The sequence below is a fragment of the Pseudophryne corroboree genome, chromosome 11 (assembly GCF_028390025.1).
Source record: "Pseudophryne corroboree isolate aPseCor3 chromosome 11, aPseCor3.hap2, whole genome shotgun sequence".
NCBI lineage: Eukaryota > Metazoa > Chordata > Amphibia > Anura > Myobatrachidae > Pseudophryne > Pseudophryne corroboree.
This window is the reverse complement of record NC_086454.1, coordinates 43,675,331-43,691,757: the sequence shown is the minus strand read 5'-3', so window position 1 is coordinate 43,691,757 and position 16,427 is coordinate 43,675,331. Positions and strand designations below refer to the sequence as shown.

Here is a 16,427-nt window from a genome sequence, read left to right as displayed (position 1 = left end):
ACAAAACTGTCACTATCAGTTTCAGACGCTGCCGCTTGGATTGTCCACGGCACCCCGGGTCTTTACCAAGGTAATGGCCGAAATGATAATTCTTCTTCAAAGAAAAGGCGTCTTAATTATCCCTTACTTGGACGATCTCCTGATAAGGGCAAGGTCCAGAGAACAGTTGGAGGTCGGAGTAGCACTATCTCAAGTAGTTCTACGACAGCACGGGTGGATTCTAAATATTCCAAAATCGCAGCTGTCTCCGACGACACGTCTGCTGTTCCTAGGGATGATTCTGGACACAGTCCAGAAAAAGGTGTTTCTCCCGGAGGAGAAAGCCAGGGAGTTATCCGAGCTAGTCAGGAACCTCCTAAAACCAGGAAAAGTGTCAGTGCATCATTGCACAAGGGTCCTGGGAAAAATGGTGGCTTCTTACGAAGCGATTCCATTCGGCAGATTTCACGCAAGAACTTTTCAGTGGGATCTGCTGGAAAAATGGTCCGGATCGCATCTTCAGATGCATCAGCGGATAACCCTGTCTCCAAGGACAAGGGTGTCTCTTCTGTGGTGGCTGCAGTGTGCTCATCTACTAAAGGGCCGCAGATTCGGCATTCAGGACTGGGTCCTGGTGACCACGGATGCCAGCCTGAACGGCTGGGGAGCAGTCACACAAGGAAAAAATTTCCAGGGAGTGTGATCAAGTCTGGAGACTTCTCTCCACATAAATATACTGGAGCTAAGAGCAATTTACAATGCTCTAAGCTTAGCAAGACCTCTGCTTCAAGGTCAGCCGGTATTGATCCAGTGGGACAACATCACGGCAGTCGCCCACGTAAACAGACTGGGCGGCACAAGAAGCAGGAGGGCAATGGCAGAAACTGCAAGGATTCTTCGCTGGGCGGAAAATCATGTGTTAGCACTGTCAGCAGTGTTCATTCCGGGAGTGGACAACTGGGAAGCAGACTTCCTCAGCACGACCTCCACCCGGGAGAGTGGGGACTTCATCGGGAAGTCTTCCACATGATTGTGAACCGTTGGGAAAGACCAAAGGTGGACATGATGGCGTCCCGCCTGAACAAAAAACGGGACAGGTATTGCGCCAGGTCAAGAGACCCTCAGGCAATAGCTGTGGACGTTCTGGTAACACCGTGGGTGTACCAGTCGGTGTATGTGTTCCCTCCTCTGCTTCTCATACCTAAGGTACTGAGAATTATAAGACGTAGAGGAGTAAGAACTATACTCGTGGCTCCGGATTGGCCAAGAAGGACTTGGTACCCGGAACTTCAAGAGATGCTCACAGAGGACTCATGGCCTCTGCCGCTAAGAAGGGACTTGCTTCAGCAAGTACCATGTCTGTTCCAAGACTTACCGCGGCTGCGTTTGACGGCATGGCGGTTGAACGCCGGATCCTAAGGGAAAAAGGCATTCCGGAAGAGGTCATTCCTACCCTGGTCAAAGCCAGGAAGGAGGTGACCGCACAACATTATCACCACATGTGGCAAAAATATGTTGCGTGGTGTGAGGCCAGGAAGGCCCCACGAAGAAATTTCAACTCGGTCGATTCCTGCATTTCCTGCAAACAGGAGTGTCTATGGGCCTCAAATTGGGGTCCATTAAGGTACAAATTTCGGCCCTGTCGATTTTCTTCCAGAAAGAATTGGCTTCAGTTCCTGAAGTCCAGAAGTTTGTCATGGGAGTACTGCATATACAACCCCCTTTTGTGCCTCCAGTGGCACTGTGGGATCTCAACGTAGTTCTGGGATTCCTCAAATCACATTGGTTTAAACCGCTCAAATCTGTGGATTTGAAATATTTCACATGGAATGTGACCATGATGTTGGCCCTGGCCTCGGCCAGGCGAGTGTCAGAATTGGCGGCTTTGTCTCACAAAAGCCCATATCTGATTGTCCATTCGGACAGGGCAGAGCTGCGGACTCGTCCCCAGTTTCTCCCTAAGGTGGTGTCAGCGTTTCACCTGAACCAGCTTATTGTGGTACCTGCGGCTACTAGGGACTTGGAGGACTCCAAGTTGCTAGATGTTGTCAGGGCCCTGAAAATATAGGTTTCCAGGACGGCTGGAGTCAGGAAAACTGACTTGCTGTTATCCTGTATGCACCCAACAAACTGGGTGCTCTTGCTTCTAAGCAGACGATTGCTAGTTGGATGTGTAGTACAATTCAGCTTGCACATTCTGTGGCAGGCCTGCCACAGCCAAAATATGTAAATGCCCATTCCACAAGGAAGGTGGGCTCATCTTGGGCGGCTGCCCGAGGGGTCTCGGCTTTACAACTTTGCCGAGCTGCTACTTGGTCAGGGGCACACCCTGGCTGAGGAGGACCTGGAGTTCTCTCACTCGGTGCTGCAGAGTCATCCGCACTCTCCCGCCCGTTTGGGAGCTTTGGTATAATCCCCATGGTCCTGACGGAGTCCCCAGCATCCACTTAGGACGTCAGAGAAAATAAGAATTTACTTACCGATAATTCTATTTCTCGTAGTCCGTAGTGGATGCTGGGCGCCCATCCCAAGTGCGGATTGTCTGCAATACTTGTACATAGTTATTGTTACAAAAATCGGGTTATTATTGTTGTGAGCCATCTTTTCAGAGGCTCCGCTGTTATCATGCTGTTAACTGGGTTCAGATCACAGGTTGTACAGTGTGATTGGTGTGGCTGGTATGAGTCTTACCCGGGATTCAAAATCCTTCCTTATTGTGTACGCTCGTCCGGGCACAGTATCCTAACTGAGGCTTGGAGGAGGGTCATAGGGGGAGGAGCCAGTGCACACCACCTGATCCTAAAGCTTTTACTTTTGTGCCCTGTCTCCTGCGGAGCCGCTAATCCCCATGGTCCTGACGGAGTCCCCAGCATCCACTACGGACTACGAGAAATAGAATTATCGGTAAGTAAATTCTTATTTTCTTGGTTCTACTTTTAGAAGCATTGAAGGAGGCAGCACAGTTGAGGTAGTGGTTAGCATTACCACCACACAGCAAGGAGGTCTCGGGTTTCATTCCCACCAAGGCCCTAAGTGTGTGTAGTTTACATGTTCTCCACACTGGCGTGCGCAGCACATTTTATTAGGGGGTGCACCGTTGGAGGGGTGTGTCTAGCACCACCTTTTTGGTGTGTCTAGCACCATCTATTGATGATCAACGCATATAAAATATCCACCTTTGTACCAATCCAAATAAAGCAGATACATTGTCAGTGGCTGGCGTTGGCTTAGCATAGAAGGAGAGAGGTGGGCATGTGGCGGGTGGGCTAGAAGGAGAGAGGTGGGCATGTGGCGGGTGGGCATGCGAGCAGCATGACGTAATAACGTCACATCACACTGTTTTTGTACATGGAGGTGGAGCTGGGAATTTGAAAGCCGGTGGCAGTGGCACCCTTGATTAACCCAGGCGTCCAGTCGGTAATGCAGTCCTGACAGGGTGCAGCACAGAGGGGATAGTAATCAGCCTGCTCGGCGATCAGTGCATCAGGCATGTGAGATCGGGGTGCCAGACATTAGGGGGTGCCTGTGCGCACCAGGCACCCCCCCTGCGCACACCTATGGTTCTCCACATATTTGCAGGGGTTTCCCCCCATAATTCAAAACCATACATGTAGGTTATTTGGATTCTGATCAAATATTAACCCTTGCGTATATGTGTGTTTGTGTACATGGGCAGGGACTGACCAAGTATTCTTTGTAAAGCACTACGGAATATGCGTGCGCTATATAAATAACTAATCTTAGATTACGTTGCCTCGTTTACCAGTCTTAGTGACCCATACAGATCGGATTTAGGGGTCTTGCATTGATAGGCAGATTGACCAATGAAATAATGGGCGTCTTCCGCAGGTCTCTAACTATCTGAACTGGATGGTGCGCAATCTCTCAGACATGGAGATCCAGCTTGGGGCCGTGAAGAGGATTAACAGCCTCCTGAAGACAGAACCAGAAAATTACAAGGGGCTGCTGTGTGAGTGCGGAGGGTCTTCTGCTCGCTGCTTAATGAGGGGCAATTAGCGTGTGAGGAATAATTTATGTGTGTTCTCCACGTGCAGCGCCAACCCAGATCCCGCAAAACTGGCCGGAGAACGGTGATATCCAAATCCAGAACCTAAGTGTCCGCTATGACAGCTCCCTGAAGCCGGTCCTCAAACACGTCAATGCTCATATTACTCCCGGACAAAAGGTATCAGTACATCTGCTATGTATAGTATTAATACTTCCGCCTTGTGTAGTACCAATAATGCCAGATAATTCCAAGTACTGCTGTAGCGGTCCTATATAATGGACAGAAGTGGCAGCAGGACTAATAAATTGCACTCTCCGTAGTCTAATAAACAAGAGCACATCATAGATATAATCCCCAATAGATGCTGCCCCCTGGATTTACTTCGTAGCGGGAACTCTCCATTAATGCACATGGAACGTTTGGCAGATGCACTAGGATGACTGGTCAGCGTGAGCTGCACTGGAGCAAACACGCTCTAACCGAATGCAGCCTGCAGGAAACACGGCTGCCCTTTCACCCCTGTAAGGCTTGCTACCTGGAGAATGCTTGCAGGACTGCAGTAATATATATATGTATGTCTTTGGCTTTGTGACCACAGACACGTGGCACAGCACACGTACAGTATCTCACACACAGAGAATAGTGCACCTATACCCCATACAGCATAGTGCACATACCCAGTGTCCCTGAAGTGTCCTCAGCCCCTGCGTGTTTCTACGACAGATCGGGATTTGCGGGAGAACCGGCAGCGGCAAATCCTCCTTCTCGCTGGCGTTTTTCCGGATGGTGGACACTTTCCAAGGTAAGAGATCAGCATTTATATAGCAGGTAATTATTGCTTACTCCACTCATATAGCTCAGTAATCCAATGCCCCAACACAGAGCAAGATCTGTTCTGTGCCCCACTTCCTCCAGAGAGCAGGATATGTACTGCGCCCCCCCTTCCAGAGAGCATGATTTGTTCTGCGCCCCTCCGAAAGAGAGCATGATCTGTACTGCTTCGTCCCCCCCTCCAGAGAGCCTGATCTTTTCTGTGCCCCCTCTCCAGAGAGCATGATCTGTTATGTGCCCCCTCTCCAGAGAGCCAGATCTGTTCTGTGCCCCCTCTCCAGAGAGCCAGATCTGTTCTGTGCCCCCTCTCCAGAGAGCATGATCTTTTCTGTGCCCCCTCTCCAGAGAGCCAGATCTGTTCAATGCCCCCTCTCCAGAGAGCATGATCTGTTCTGTGCCCCCTCTCCAGAGAGCATGATCTGTTCTGTGCCCCCTCTCCAGAGAACCAGATCTGTTCTGTGCCCCCTCTCCAGAGAGCCTGATCTGTTCTGTGCCCCCTCTCCAGAGAGCCTGATCTGTTCTGTGCCCCCTCTCCAGAGAGCATGATCTGTTATGTGCCCCCTCTCCAGAGAGCCAGATCTGTTCTGTGCCCCCTCTCCAGAGAGCCAGATCTGTTCTGTGCCCCCTCTCCAGAGAGCATGATCTTTTCTGTGCCCCCTCTCCAGAGAGCCAGATCTGTTCTGTGCCCCCTCTCCAGAGAGCATGATCTGTTCTGTGCCCCCTCTCCAGAGAGCATGATCTGTTCTGTGCCCCCTCTCCAGAGAACCAGATCTGTTCTGTGCCCCCTCTCCAGAGAGCCTGATCTGTTCTGTGCCCCCTCTCCAGAGAGCATGATCTTTTCTGTGCCCCCTCTCCAGAGAGCCAGATCTGTTCTGTGCCCCCTCTCCAGAGAGCATGATCTGTTCTGTGCCCCACTTCCTCCAGAGAACAGGAGAACAGGATATGTACTGCGCCCCCCCTTCCAGAGAGCATGATTTGTTCTGCGGCCCTCCTAAAGAGAGCATGATATGTACTGCGTCCCCCCCCCCCTCCCCTCCAGAGAGCCTGATCTTTTCTGTGCCCCCTCTCCAGAGAGCATGATCGGTTCTGCGCCCCCCCACCCTCCAGAGAGCCTGATCTGTTCTGTGCCCCCTCTCCAGAGAGCATGATCGGTTCTGCGCCCCCTCCAGAGAGCCTGATCTGTTCTGTGCCCCCTCTCCAGAGAGCCTGATCTGTTCTGTGCCCCCTCTCCAGAGAGCCTGATCTGCTCTGTGCCCCCTCTCCAGAGAGCCTGATCTGTTCCGCACCCCCTCTCCAGAGAGCATGATCTGTTCTGGGTCCCCCCTCCAGAGAGCATGATCTGTTCTGTGCCCCCCTCCAGAGAGCCTGATCTGTTCTGTGCCCCCCCTCCAGAAAGCATGATCTGTTCTGTGCCCCCCCCCCTCCAGAGAGCATGATCTGTTATGCGCCCCCCCCCCCCCCCCCTCTCCAGAGAGCATGATCTGGTCTGTGTCCCCCCTCCAGAGAGCCAGATCTGGTCTGTGTCCCCCCTCCAGAGAGCCAGATCTGTTCTGTGCCCCCCTCCAGAGAGCATGATCTGTTCTGCGCCCCCTCTCCAGAGAGCCTGATCTGTTCTGTGCTCCCTCTCCAGAGAGCCTGATCTGTTCTGTGCTCCCTCTCCAGAGAGCCTGATCTGTTCTGTGCCCCCCCCTCCAGAAAGCATGATCTGTTCTGTTCCCCCCCCCCCCTCCAGAGAGTATGATCTGTTACGCCCCCCCCCCTCTCCAGAGAGCATGATCTGTTCTGTGCCCCCTCTCCAGAGAGCCTGATCTGTTCTGTGCCCCCTCTCCAGAGAGCATGATCTGTTCCGCACCCCCTCTCCAGAGAGCATGATCTGTTCTGGGTCCCCCCTCCAGAGAGCATGATCTGTTCTGTGCCCCCCTCCAGAGAGCATGATCTGTTCTGCGCCCCCTCTCCAGAGAGCCAGATCTGTTCTGTGTCCCCTCTCCAGTGAGCCTGATCTGTTCTGTGCCCCCTCTCCAGAGAGCCTGATCTGTTCCGCACCCCCTCTCCAGAGAGCATGATCTGTTCTGGGTCCCCCCTCCAGAGAGCATGATCTGTTCTGTGCCCCCCTCCAGATAGCATGATCTGTTCTGCGCCCCCTCTCCAGAGAGCCAGATCTGTTCTGTGTCCCCCCTCCAGAGAGCATGATCTGTTCTGTGCCCCCTCTCCAGAGAGCCTGATCTGTTCTGTGCCCCCTCTCCAGAGAGCATGATCTGTTCCGCACCCCCTCTCCAGAGAGCATGATCTGTTCTGGGTCCCCCCTCCAGAGAGCATGATCTGTTCTGTGCCCCCCTCCAGAGAGCATGATCTGTTCTGCGCCCCCTCTCCAGAGAGCCAGATCTGTTCTGTGTCCCCCCTCCAGAGAGCCAGATCTGGTCTGTGTCCCCCCTCCAGAGAGCCAGATCTGTTCTGTGCCCCCTTCCAGAGAGCATGATCTGTTCTGCGCCCCCTCTCCAGAGAGCCTTATCTGTTCTGTGCTCCCTCTCCAGAGAGCCTGATCTGTTCTGTGCCCCCTCTCCAGAGAGGCTGATCTGTTCTGTGCCCCCCCCTCCAGAAAGCATGATCTGTTCTGTGCCCCCCCCCCTCCAGAGAGCATGATCTGTTACGCCCCCCCCCCCCCTCTCCAGAGAGCCAGATCTGTTCTGTGTCCCCCCTCCAGAGAGCATGATCTGTTCTGTGCCCCCTCTCCAGAGACCCTGATCTGTTCTGTGCCCCCTCTCCAGAGAGCCTGATCTGTTCTGTGCCCCCTCTCCAGAGAGCCTGATCTGTTCTGTGCCCCCTCTCCAGAGAGCCTGATCTGTTCTGTGCCCCCTCTCCAGAGAGCCTGATCTGTTATGTGCCCCCTCTCCAGAGAGCCTGATCTGTTCTGTGCCCCCTCTCCAGAGAGCCTGATCTGTTCTGTGCCCCCTCTCCAGAGAGCCTGATCTGTTCTGTGCCCCCTCTCCAGAGAGCCTGATCTTTTCTGTGCCCCCTCTCCAGAGCCTGATCTGTTCTGTGCCCCCTCTCCAGAGAGCCTGATCTGTTCTGTGCCCCCTCTCCAGAGAGCCTGATCTGTTCCGCACCCCCTCTCCAGAGAGCATGATCTGTTCTGGGTCCCCCCTCCAGAGAGCATGATCTGTTCTGTGCCCCCCTCCAGAGAGCATGATCTGTTCTGCGCCCCCTCTCCAGAGAGCCAGATCTGTTCTGTATCCCCCCTCCAGAGAGCATGATCTGTTCTGTGCCCCCTCTCCAGAGAGCCTGATCTGTTCTGTGTCCCCTCTCCAGAGAGCATGATCTGTTCCGCACCCCCTCTCCAGAGAGCATCATCTGTTCTGGGTCCCCCCTCCAGAGAGCATGATCTGTTCTGTGCCCCCCTCCAGAGAGCATGATCTGTTCTGCGCCTCCTCTCCAGAGAGCCAGATCTGTTCTGCGCCCCCTCTCCAGTGAGCCAGATCTGTTCTGTGCCCCCTCTCCAGAGAGCCTGATCTGTTCTGTGCCCCCTCTCCAGAGTGCATGATCTTTTCTGTGCCCCCCCCCCCCCCCCCCCTCCAGAGAGCCTGATCTGTTCTGTGCCCCCTCTCCAGAGAGCATGATCGGTTCTGCGCCCCCCCACCCTCCAGAGAGCCTGATCTGTTCTGTGCCCCCTCTCCAGAGAGCATGATCTGTTCTGGGCCCCCTCTCCAGAGAGCCTGATCTGTTCTGTGCCCCCTCTCCAGAGAGCCTGATCTGTTCTGTGCCCCCTCTCCAGAGAGCCTGATCTGCTCTGTGCCCCCTCTCCAGAGAGCCTGATCTGTTCCGCACCCCCTCTCCAGAGAGCATGATCTGTTCTGGGTCCCCCCTCCAGAGAGCATGATCTGTTCTGTGCCCCCCTCCAGAGAGCATGATCTGTTCTGCGCCCCCTCTCCAGAGAGCCAGATCTGTTCTGTGTCCCCCCTCCAGAGAGCATGATCTGTTCTGTGCCCCCTCTCCAGAGAGCCTGATCTGTTCTGTGCCCCCTCTCCAGAGAGCATGATCTGTTCCGCACCCCCTCTCCAGAGAGCATGATCTGTTCTGGGTCCCCCCTCCAGAGAGCATGATCTGTTCTGTGCCCCCCTCCAGAGAGCATGATCTGTTCTGCGCCCCCTCTCCAGAGAGCCAGATCTGTTCTGTGTCCCCCCTCCAGAGAGCCAGATCTGGTCTGTATCCCCCCTCCAGAGATCCAGATCTGTTCTGCGCCCCCCTCCAGAGAGCATGATCTGTTCTGCGCCCCCTCTCCAGAGAGCCTGATCTGTTCTGTGCTCCCTCTCCAGAGAGCCTGATCTGTTCTGTGCCCCCTCTCCAGAGAAGCTGATCTGTTCTGTGCCCCCCCCCTCCAGAAAGCATGATCTGTTCTGTGCCCCCCCCCCTCCAGAGAGCATGATCTGTTACGCCCCCCCCCCCCCCTCTCCAGAGAGCCAGATCTGTTCTGTGTCCCCCCTCCAGAGAGCAAGATCTGTTCTGTGCCCCCTCTCCAGAGAGCCTGATCTGTTCTGTGCCCCCTCTCCAGAGAGCCTGATCTGTTCTGTGCCCCCTCTCCAGAGAGCCTGATCTGTTCTGTGCCCCCTCTCCAGAGAGCCTGATCTGTTCTGTGCCCCCTCTCCAGAGAGCCTGATCTGTTTTGTGCCCCCTCTCCAGAGAGCCTGATCTTTTCTGTGCCCCCTCTCCAGAGAGCCTGATCTGTTCTGTGCCCCCTCTCCAGAGAGCCTGATCTGTTCTGTGCCCCCTCTCCAGAGAGCCTGATCTGTTCCGCACCCCCTCTCCAGAGAGCATGATCTGTTCTGGGTCCCCCCTCCAGAGAGCATGATCTGTTCTGTGCCCCCCTCCAGAGAGCATGATCTGTTCTGCGCCCCTTCTCCAGAGAGCCAGATCTGTTCTGTGTCCCCCCTCCAGAGAGCCTGATCTGTTCTGTGCCCCCTCTCCAGAGAGCCTGATCTGTTCTGTGCCCCCTCTCCAGAGAGCATGATCTGTTCCGCACCCCCTCTCCAGAGAGCATGATCTGTTCTGGGTCCCCCCTCCAGAGAGCATGATCTGTTCTGTGCCCCCCTCCAGAGAGCATGATCTGTTCTGTGCCCCCGTCCAGAGAGCATGATCTGTTCCGCACCCCCTCTCCAGAGAGCATGATCTGTTCTGTGTCCCCCCTCCAGAGAGCATGATCTGTTCTGTGTCCCCCCTCCAGAGAGCATGATCTGTTCTGTGCCCCCTCTCTAGAGAGCATGATCTGTTCTGTGCCCCCTCTCCAGAGAGCATGATCTGTTCTGCGCCCCCTCTCCAGAGAGCATGATCTGTTCTGTGCCCCCTCTCCAGAGAGCATGATCTGTTCTGTGCCCCCCCCCCCCCCTCCAGAGAGCATGATCTGTTCTGTGCCCCCCCTCCAGAGAGCATGATCTGTTCCGCACCCCCTCTCCAGAGAGCATGATCTGTTCTGTGTCCCCCCTCCAGAGAGCATGATCTGTTCTGTGTCCCCCCTCCAGAGAGCATGATCTGTTCTGTGCCCCCTCTCTAGAGAGCATGATCTGTTCTGTGCCCCCTCTCCAGAGAGCATGATCTGTTCTGCGCCCCCTCTCCAGAGAGCATGATCTGTTCTGTGCCCCCTCTCCAGAGAGCATGATCTGTTCTGTGCCCCCCCCCCCCCCCTCCAGAGAGCATGATCTGTTCTGTGCCCCCCCTCCAGAGAGCATGATCTGTTCTGTGCCCCCTCTCCAGAGAGCGTGATCTGTTCTGTGCCGCCTCTCCAGAGAGCCTGATCTGTTCTGTGCCCCCTCTCCAGAGAGCCAGATCTGTTCTGGGTCCCCCCTCCATAGAGGCTGATCTGTTCTGTGCCACCCCCTCCAGAGAGCCTGATCTGTTCTGTGCCCCCTCTCCAGAGAGCCTGATCTGTTCTGTGCCCCCTCTCCAGAGAGCCTGATCTGTTCTGTGCCCCCTCTCCAGAGAGCATGATCTGTTCTGTGCTCCCTCCTCCCATGGAGCCAGGTCTATCCTGCACCCACCAGAGCGAGGTATTCAGTGTCTGTGTATTGGGATATATGTGCTTGGAGGTGCTGGCGCTTTCCATTTTCACGACATTTACGTCTGTTAATCCCAGGTCGGATTATAATTGATGGAATTGATATCGCTAAACTGCCGCTGCAGACGCTGAGATCGCGACTGTCAATCATTCTGCAAGACCCCATATTGTTCAGTGGCAGCATAAGGTAAAGGAAGAGACAAAGACGTAATATATAATATAAAGCTTATCTCTCTGAATAGACTCTGTCGGGATTACACATCTGAACATTATAATGAAAATCTGTGCAATCATTCCTTTAATTACTGTGACATGCATATGTAAATGTTCCCACTAGAATAGTGGTTCCCAAACGCTGTCCCCAAGGCACCTTAACAGTCCAGGTTTTAAGTATATCCATACTTGGCCACAGGTGACTGTTAGGGTGCCTTGAGGACCGGGTGCTCTCTATTGTCCTCTGGTATCAGCGCTTTTACACCGAGTGACTATGCGCTCAGTGGCCCTCATTTCCAGTTGATCGCTCGCTAGCTACTTCTAGCAGCCGTTCAAACGCATAGTCGCCGCCCACGGGGAGTGTATTTTCGCTTTGCAGGAGTGCGATCGCCTGTGCAGCCGGTGCGGCAGCAAACACATTTTGTGCAGAACAAGTCCAGCCCTGTAGTTACTTATCCTGTGCGATGATTGCTGCGACGAGTGACTCGGTAATGACGTCAGATACCCGCCCAGCAAACGCCCGGCCACGCCTGCGTTTTTCGAAACACTCCCAGAAAACGGTCAGTTGACACCCAGAAACTCCCACTTCCTGTCAATCTCCTTGCGCTCGGTTGTGCGATTGTAATCGTCGTTAGAACCAGTGCAAAACCACAAAGGACTTCGTACCCGTACGATGCGCGTGCGCATTGCGGTGCATACGCATGCGCAGACTAGCCATTTTTTTCACTGATCGCTACGCAGCGAACAACAGCAGCTAGCGATCAACTCGGAATGAGGGCCTGTAGCAGTACAGACAGGAAGTCCACTGTGCATAGACAAAATATTCCCCCCAGAATCACAGCTCTCCATTCCGCCTGCCTCCTGAATCCTTTACATGTGTATCCGGGAATAGTCTCCGTTTCTGTTGTATTATGTATATAAAGCCTTATCATCTTCCTCAGATATATGCAGCGTCTTCTTTTTGTTAGATTTGTCAGTTACCAAAAGGGCCAACGATTAAATTATTATCACAATTTCTCTCCACACGGTCAACAATCATTAACCATAAAATATTTGTGAGTGTTCCATTCGTGTGATCGCTCGTAGTGTCTCATTGTCTCGGTGTGTTTGTATAGAGAGGTTTCCTATGTGACAGTATATGATTCATGCATGATATTTACAAACTGAGGGGGAGCTGTATCAACCAATCAGCTCCTGACTACCATGTTACAGGCTGTGCTTGAAAAGTTAGGAGCCGATTGGTTGGTCCTTTATATCTCTTCACAGTTTGATAAATCTCCCATTGAGTCAGACTGTTGTATAAACGGGTAGAGGGGCACTGATTGGATCAATGGCTTACCGGAAGGAGCTAACCGAGATTGAAAAGGGGGATCATCGTAGGCTGCGCAATGTCATGTTTCCATGGCGACGCTGGACTGGTATACAAAGAATTCGGTAACCTGTATGGACTGACCAGCTCAGAGTCCAGATCTAAACCCCACTGAGAACCTCTGGGACGAATTGGAGCGACAGGTGCGTTCTAGAGCGATGCAACCTTCTTCAGTGCCGCAGTTGGTCACTGTACTTAAGGCGGAAGAAATAGAGACGCACTTACCCTTCCCTCCAGCAGCCTAACCCCCGGCATCCCAACCACTGAAATCCTGAATGCATCCCAGGCGGAATGGCGAAACATAACGCCTGCTGTTGCCCAGGAACTTGTATCCGCAGTAACTTTACGGGGTGGACCTGCAAAGTACTGACGTCAATAAAATCTCGTTAATCTATTTGCTGTCGGTGTCCAATCACTTTTGTCTACATTGTGTCATTTTTGTTCTCAGATTTAATTTGGACCCCGAGGACAAGTGCACGGACTGTGTGCTGTGGGAGGCGCTGGAAATCGCTCAGCTGAAACACGTGGTGAAGGCGTTACCGGGGGGACTGGGTGAGATTGCGGTGTATCCAGTAACGCGGGACCTCCCGTTGTTCCACCTATCGCATGACATAAAGAAATGCTATCCCGATGATAGATCAACTGTGTATAGGTAACAGGTAATAGGTTGACACCCAGTTGCGCAAAGAGAGGAGGGGGCTGCTGGGTGGGGCCTGGATCTGCTGCCCGTCAGCCCCCCCCCCCAACTCCCCCCCCCCCCGCCCCCCCTGGGATATACCTGTGGCATGCGCAATCTTCCCAGTGATCTCTTCAGGAAGATGGCGCACATTGAAAGCAAAGACTATGACGCTGTTCCGGAGTCTTTGATCTCTAGTGACCAGCGTCATTGTCCCAAATATCACTGGGAAGATGGTGCTGGCTGGGGAGGAGGGACCCGCTTCCTGATCAAGAAAGGAAGGAAGCGGGTAAACACCCCCACATCATCTATGGTTCTGGGGCGACAAGATTAACGTTTAATTACACGTTTCAGGATTTGTATGACATTGATTCGCTATTATCCTGACATATTCAAGAAGGATTGCCATTGGAATTACAGAAATAAAGGCACCAAACACTGAGGGGTCCAGTGACAAGAACGATTGTTAATGTTGTGGGGGGGGCAGTGACTTGACGCTTGTGGTGTGTCCTCCTTTCTGCAGATGCAGCGGTCACGGAAGGTGGAGAGAATTTCAGCGTGGGCCAGAGGCAGCTGTTCTGCCTGGCGCGGGCCTTTGTGCGGAAAAGCAGCATTTTAATCATGGATGAGGCCACAGCGTCTATAGATATGGCTACGGTAAGTCTGATCATTGGGGGGGAGACGCAGAGAGACCCCCACTCTACACCATGGCCCTCATTCCGAGTTGATCGCTCGCAAGCTGCTTTTAGCAGCAGTGCAAACGCTAGGCCGCCCTCTGGGAGTGTATCTTAGCTTAGCAGAAGTTCGATCGAAAGGTTAGCAGTTCTGCTACTAAAAAATTTCCATGCAGTTTCAGAGTGGCTCGAGACTTACTCCTAGACTGCGATCACCTCAGTCTGTTTAGTTCCTGGTTTGACGTCACAAACACACCCAGCGTTCGGCCAGCCACTCCCCCGTTTCACCAGCCACTCCTGCGTTTTTACCTGGCACGCCTGCGTTTTTTAGCACACTCCCTGAAAACGCTGAGTTGCCGCCCAGAAACACCCACTTCCTGTCAATCACACTACGAACACTCGAGCGACTGAAAAGCGTTGCTCGAGCTTGTGTAAAACTGCAAAGTTTTGTGTGAAAGTACTTAGCGCATGCGCAGAAATGCCGATTTTAAGCCTGATCGCTACGCTGCGAAAATCGGCAGCGAGCGATCAACTCGGAATGAAGGCCCATATCAGGGAGCTAACATCATTCCAGTTTTTTCCATTCATTTATCTAATAACAGTCTGTACAGACACCATGTAATATTGGGATTATTAGTTATAATTCAGTACCAAGTGCTGTACCGGGGGACAGGGGAACCCCGGCAATATACGTAATAATAGTATAATAGGTGAACCAAGAGTGCGGATAAAATGCTGTCCATAAAAAGTACTGTAGCTTCGTGGCCTGAAGTGAATACAAAAAAATCTAGCATTTACATATTATCGCACCCGCGTCACCAGCAACAGCGGACGTAGCAGCACCACCCACCTCCGAATGGAACCTTTACAGTTATTACGTGGGGGTACACGCACCCCAGTCTGACTGAAGTGTCTCTGCTGTAACCCATATTATCTCATCTTGCAGGAGAACATCTTACAGAAGGTGGTGATGACAGCGTTTGATGAGCGCACTGTGGTCACTATAGCGGTGAGTAAAAATATGGCGTCCACCTGTCATCCACACATCCTGTTACTGCCATGGCACGGGAGGCTGTAATGTTTCATTTAGGGGGGGTATTGCCATTGGGATTATCTATAAATGACAGGGTAATGCAACAGGAGGATCTCTTATCATTGGGAGGTGAGGAACATTTATACAATGGGGAGAGATGGACACTGGCGGGTGGGTGATAATGCTACATTGGTGACTTGTATACATGTGTGGGGGGATAATGCTACAGGGGCATCAAGATTACAGTGTGGGGGATCTGCTACAGTAATGGGTCAGTTGCTACAAGGGTGATGGGAAAATGCTGCAGGGGTGGGGGGATGAGTCTACAGGAGGCTGCTAGACACGCCTCCGGGGGGGATGGGAAAATTCTGCAGGGGTGGGGGGATGAGGCTACAGGAGGCTGCTAGACACGCCTCTGGGGGGGATGGGAAAATGCTGCAGGGGTGGGGGGATGAGGCTACAGGAGGCTGATAGACACGCCTCTGGGGGGGATGGGAAAATGCTGCAGGGGTGGGGGGATGAGGCTACAGGAGGCGGCTAGACACGCCCCCATGGGGATGAGAAAATGCTGCAGGGGTGGGGGGCTGAGGCTACAGGAGGGTGCTAGACACGCCCCCAAGGGGATGAGAAAATGCTGCAGGGGTGGGGGGCTGAGGCTACAGGAGGGTGCTAGACACGCCCCCAGGGGGATGAGAAAATGCTGCAGGGGTGGGGGGCTGAGGCTACAGGAGGGTGCTAGACACGCCCCCAAGGGGATGAGAAAATGCTGCAGGGGTGGGGGGCTGAGGCTACAGGAGGGTGCTAGACACGCCCCCAGGGGGATGAGAAGATGCTGCAGGGGTGGGGGGATGAGTCTACAGGAGGCTGCTAGACACGCCCCTAGGGGGATGAGAAAATGCTGCAGGGGTGGGGGGATGAGGCTACAGGAGGCTGCTAGACACGCCCCTAGGGGGATGAGAAAATGCTGCAGGGGTGGGGGGATGAGGCTACAGGAGGCTGCTAGACACATAATAATGTGTCTAGCAGCCACTTAATAAACCACCTCATCTAATTTGGGCCTAATAAGGAGCTATACTTTTAGCATCCTATTGCTTACAATGGCTTTGTAAGAAAAAAAATTTGTTTTTAGTAATCACCTCTCTGCTCCTCTAGGTGGACCAGCCAATTGCCCAGTCCCAAATATAAATCCTCGCCCAGTCCCACAGGACTAGGTGCCTTTATTGCACAATAGGCGTAATCCTGCAGTACCAGGCCATAATAACGCCCGAGAGGGCCTGTGTGCAACGTTAGCCCTCCTCTGGGCAGTGAGCCTACTCCTGTCCCTCCATGTTTTACTTCTCCAGCAAATGTGTCCCCATTGCCGGCACTAGGGATGCGCTCTGGGTGGGTATGCATTATCCAATCTGATTATTCTGCAGCGCCCCCTACCAAACATTCCACAAACAACAGCTTGTGTATCTAATTATGTATTACCCAATCTGATTATCCTGCAGCGCCCCCTACTAAACATTCCACAAACAGCCTGTGTATCTAATTATGCATTACCCAATCTGATTATCCTGCAGCGCCCCCTACCAAACACTCCACAAACAACAGCCCG

General features: G+C 53.2%; 1 protein-coding gene across 4 annotated transcripts in view; it reads left to right on the top strand.

The window, feature by feature from the left end:
• The window catches only part of ABCC8 (ATP binding cassette subfamily C member 8), a 254,803-nt gene that overhangs the window by 227,196 nt on the left and 11,180 nt on the right, over positions 1-16,427 (top strand). For all 4 annotated transcript variants that reach the window (XM_063944092.1, XM_063944091.1, XM_063944093.1 and 1 more), the window contains 7 exons: positions 3,829-3,949; positions 4,035-4,165; positions 4,712-4,790; positions 10,941-11,049; positions 12,893-12,996; positions 13,644-13,777; positions 14,741-14,803. In XM_063944092.1, the coding sequence (XP_063800162.1) occupies positions 3,829-3,949; positions 4,035-4,165; positions 4,712-4,790; positions 10,941-11,049; positions 12,893-12,996; positions 13,644-13,777; positions 14,741-14,803 (741 nt within the window). The remainder of the gene's footprint in view (positions 1-3,828; positions 3,950-4,034; positions 4,166-4,711; positions 4,791-10,940; positions 11,050-12,892; positions 12,997-13,643; positions 13,778-14,740; positions 14,804-16,427) is intronic.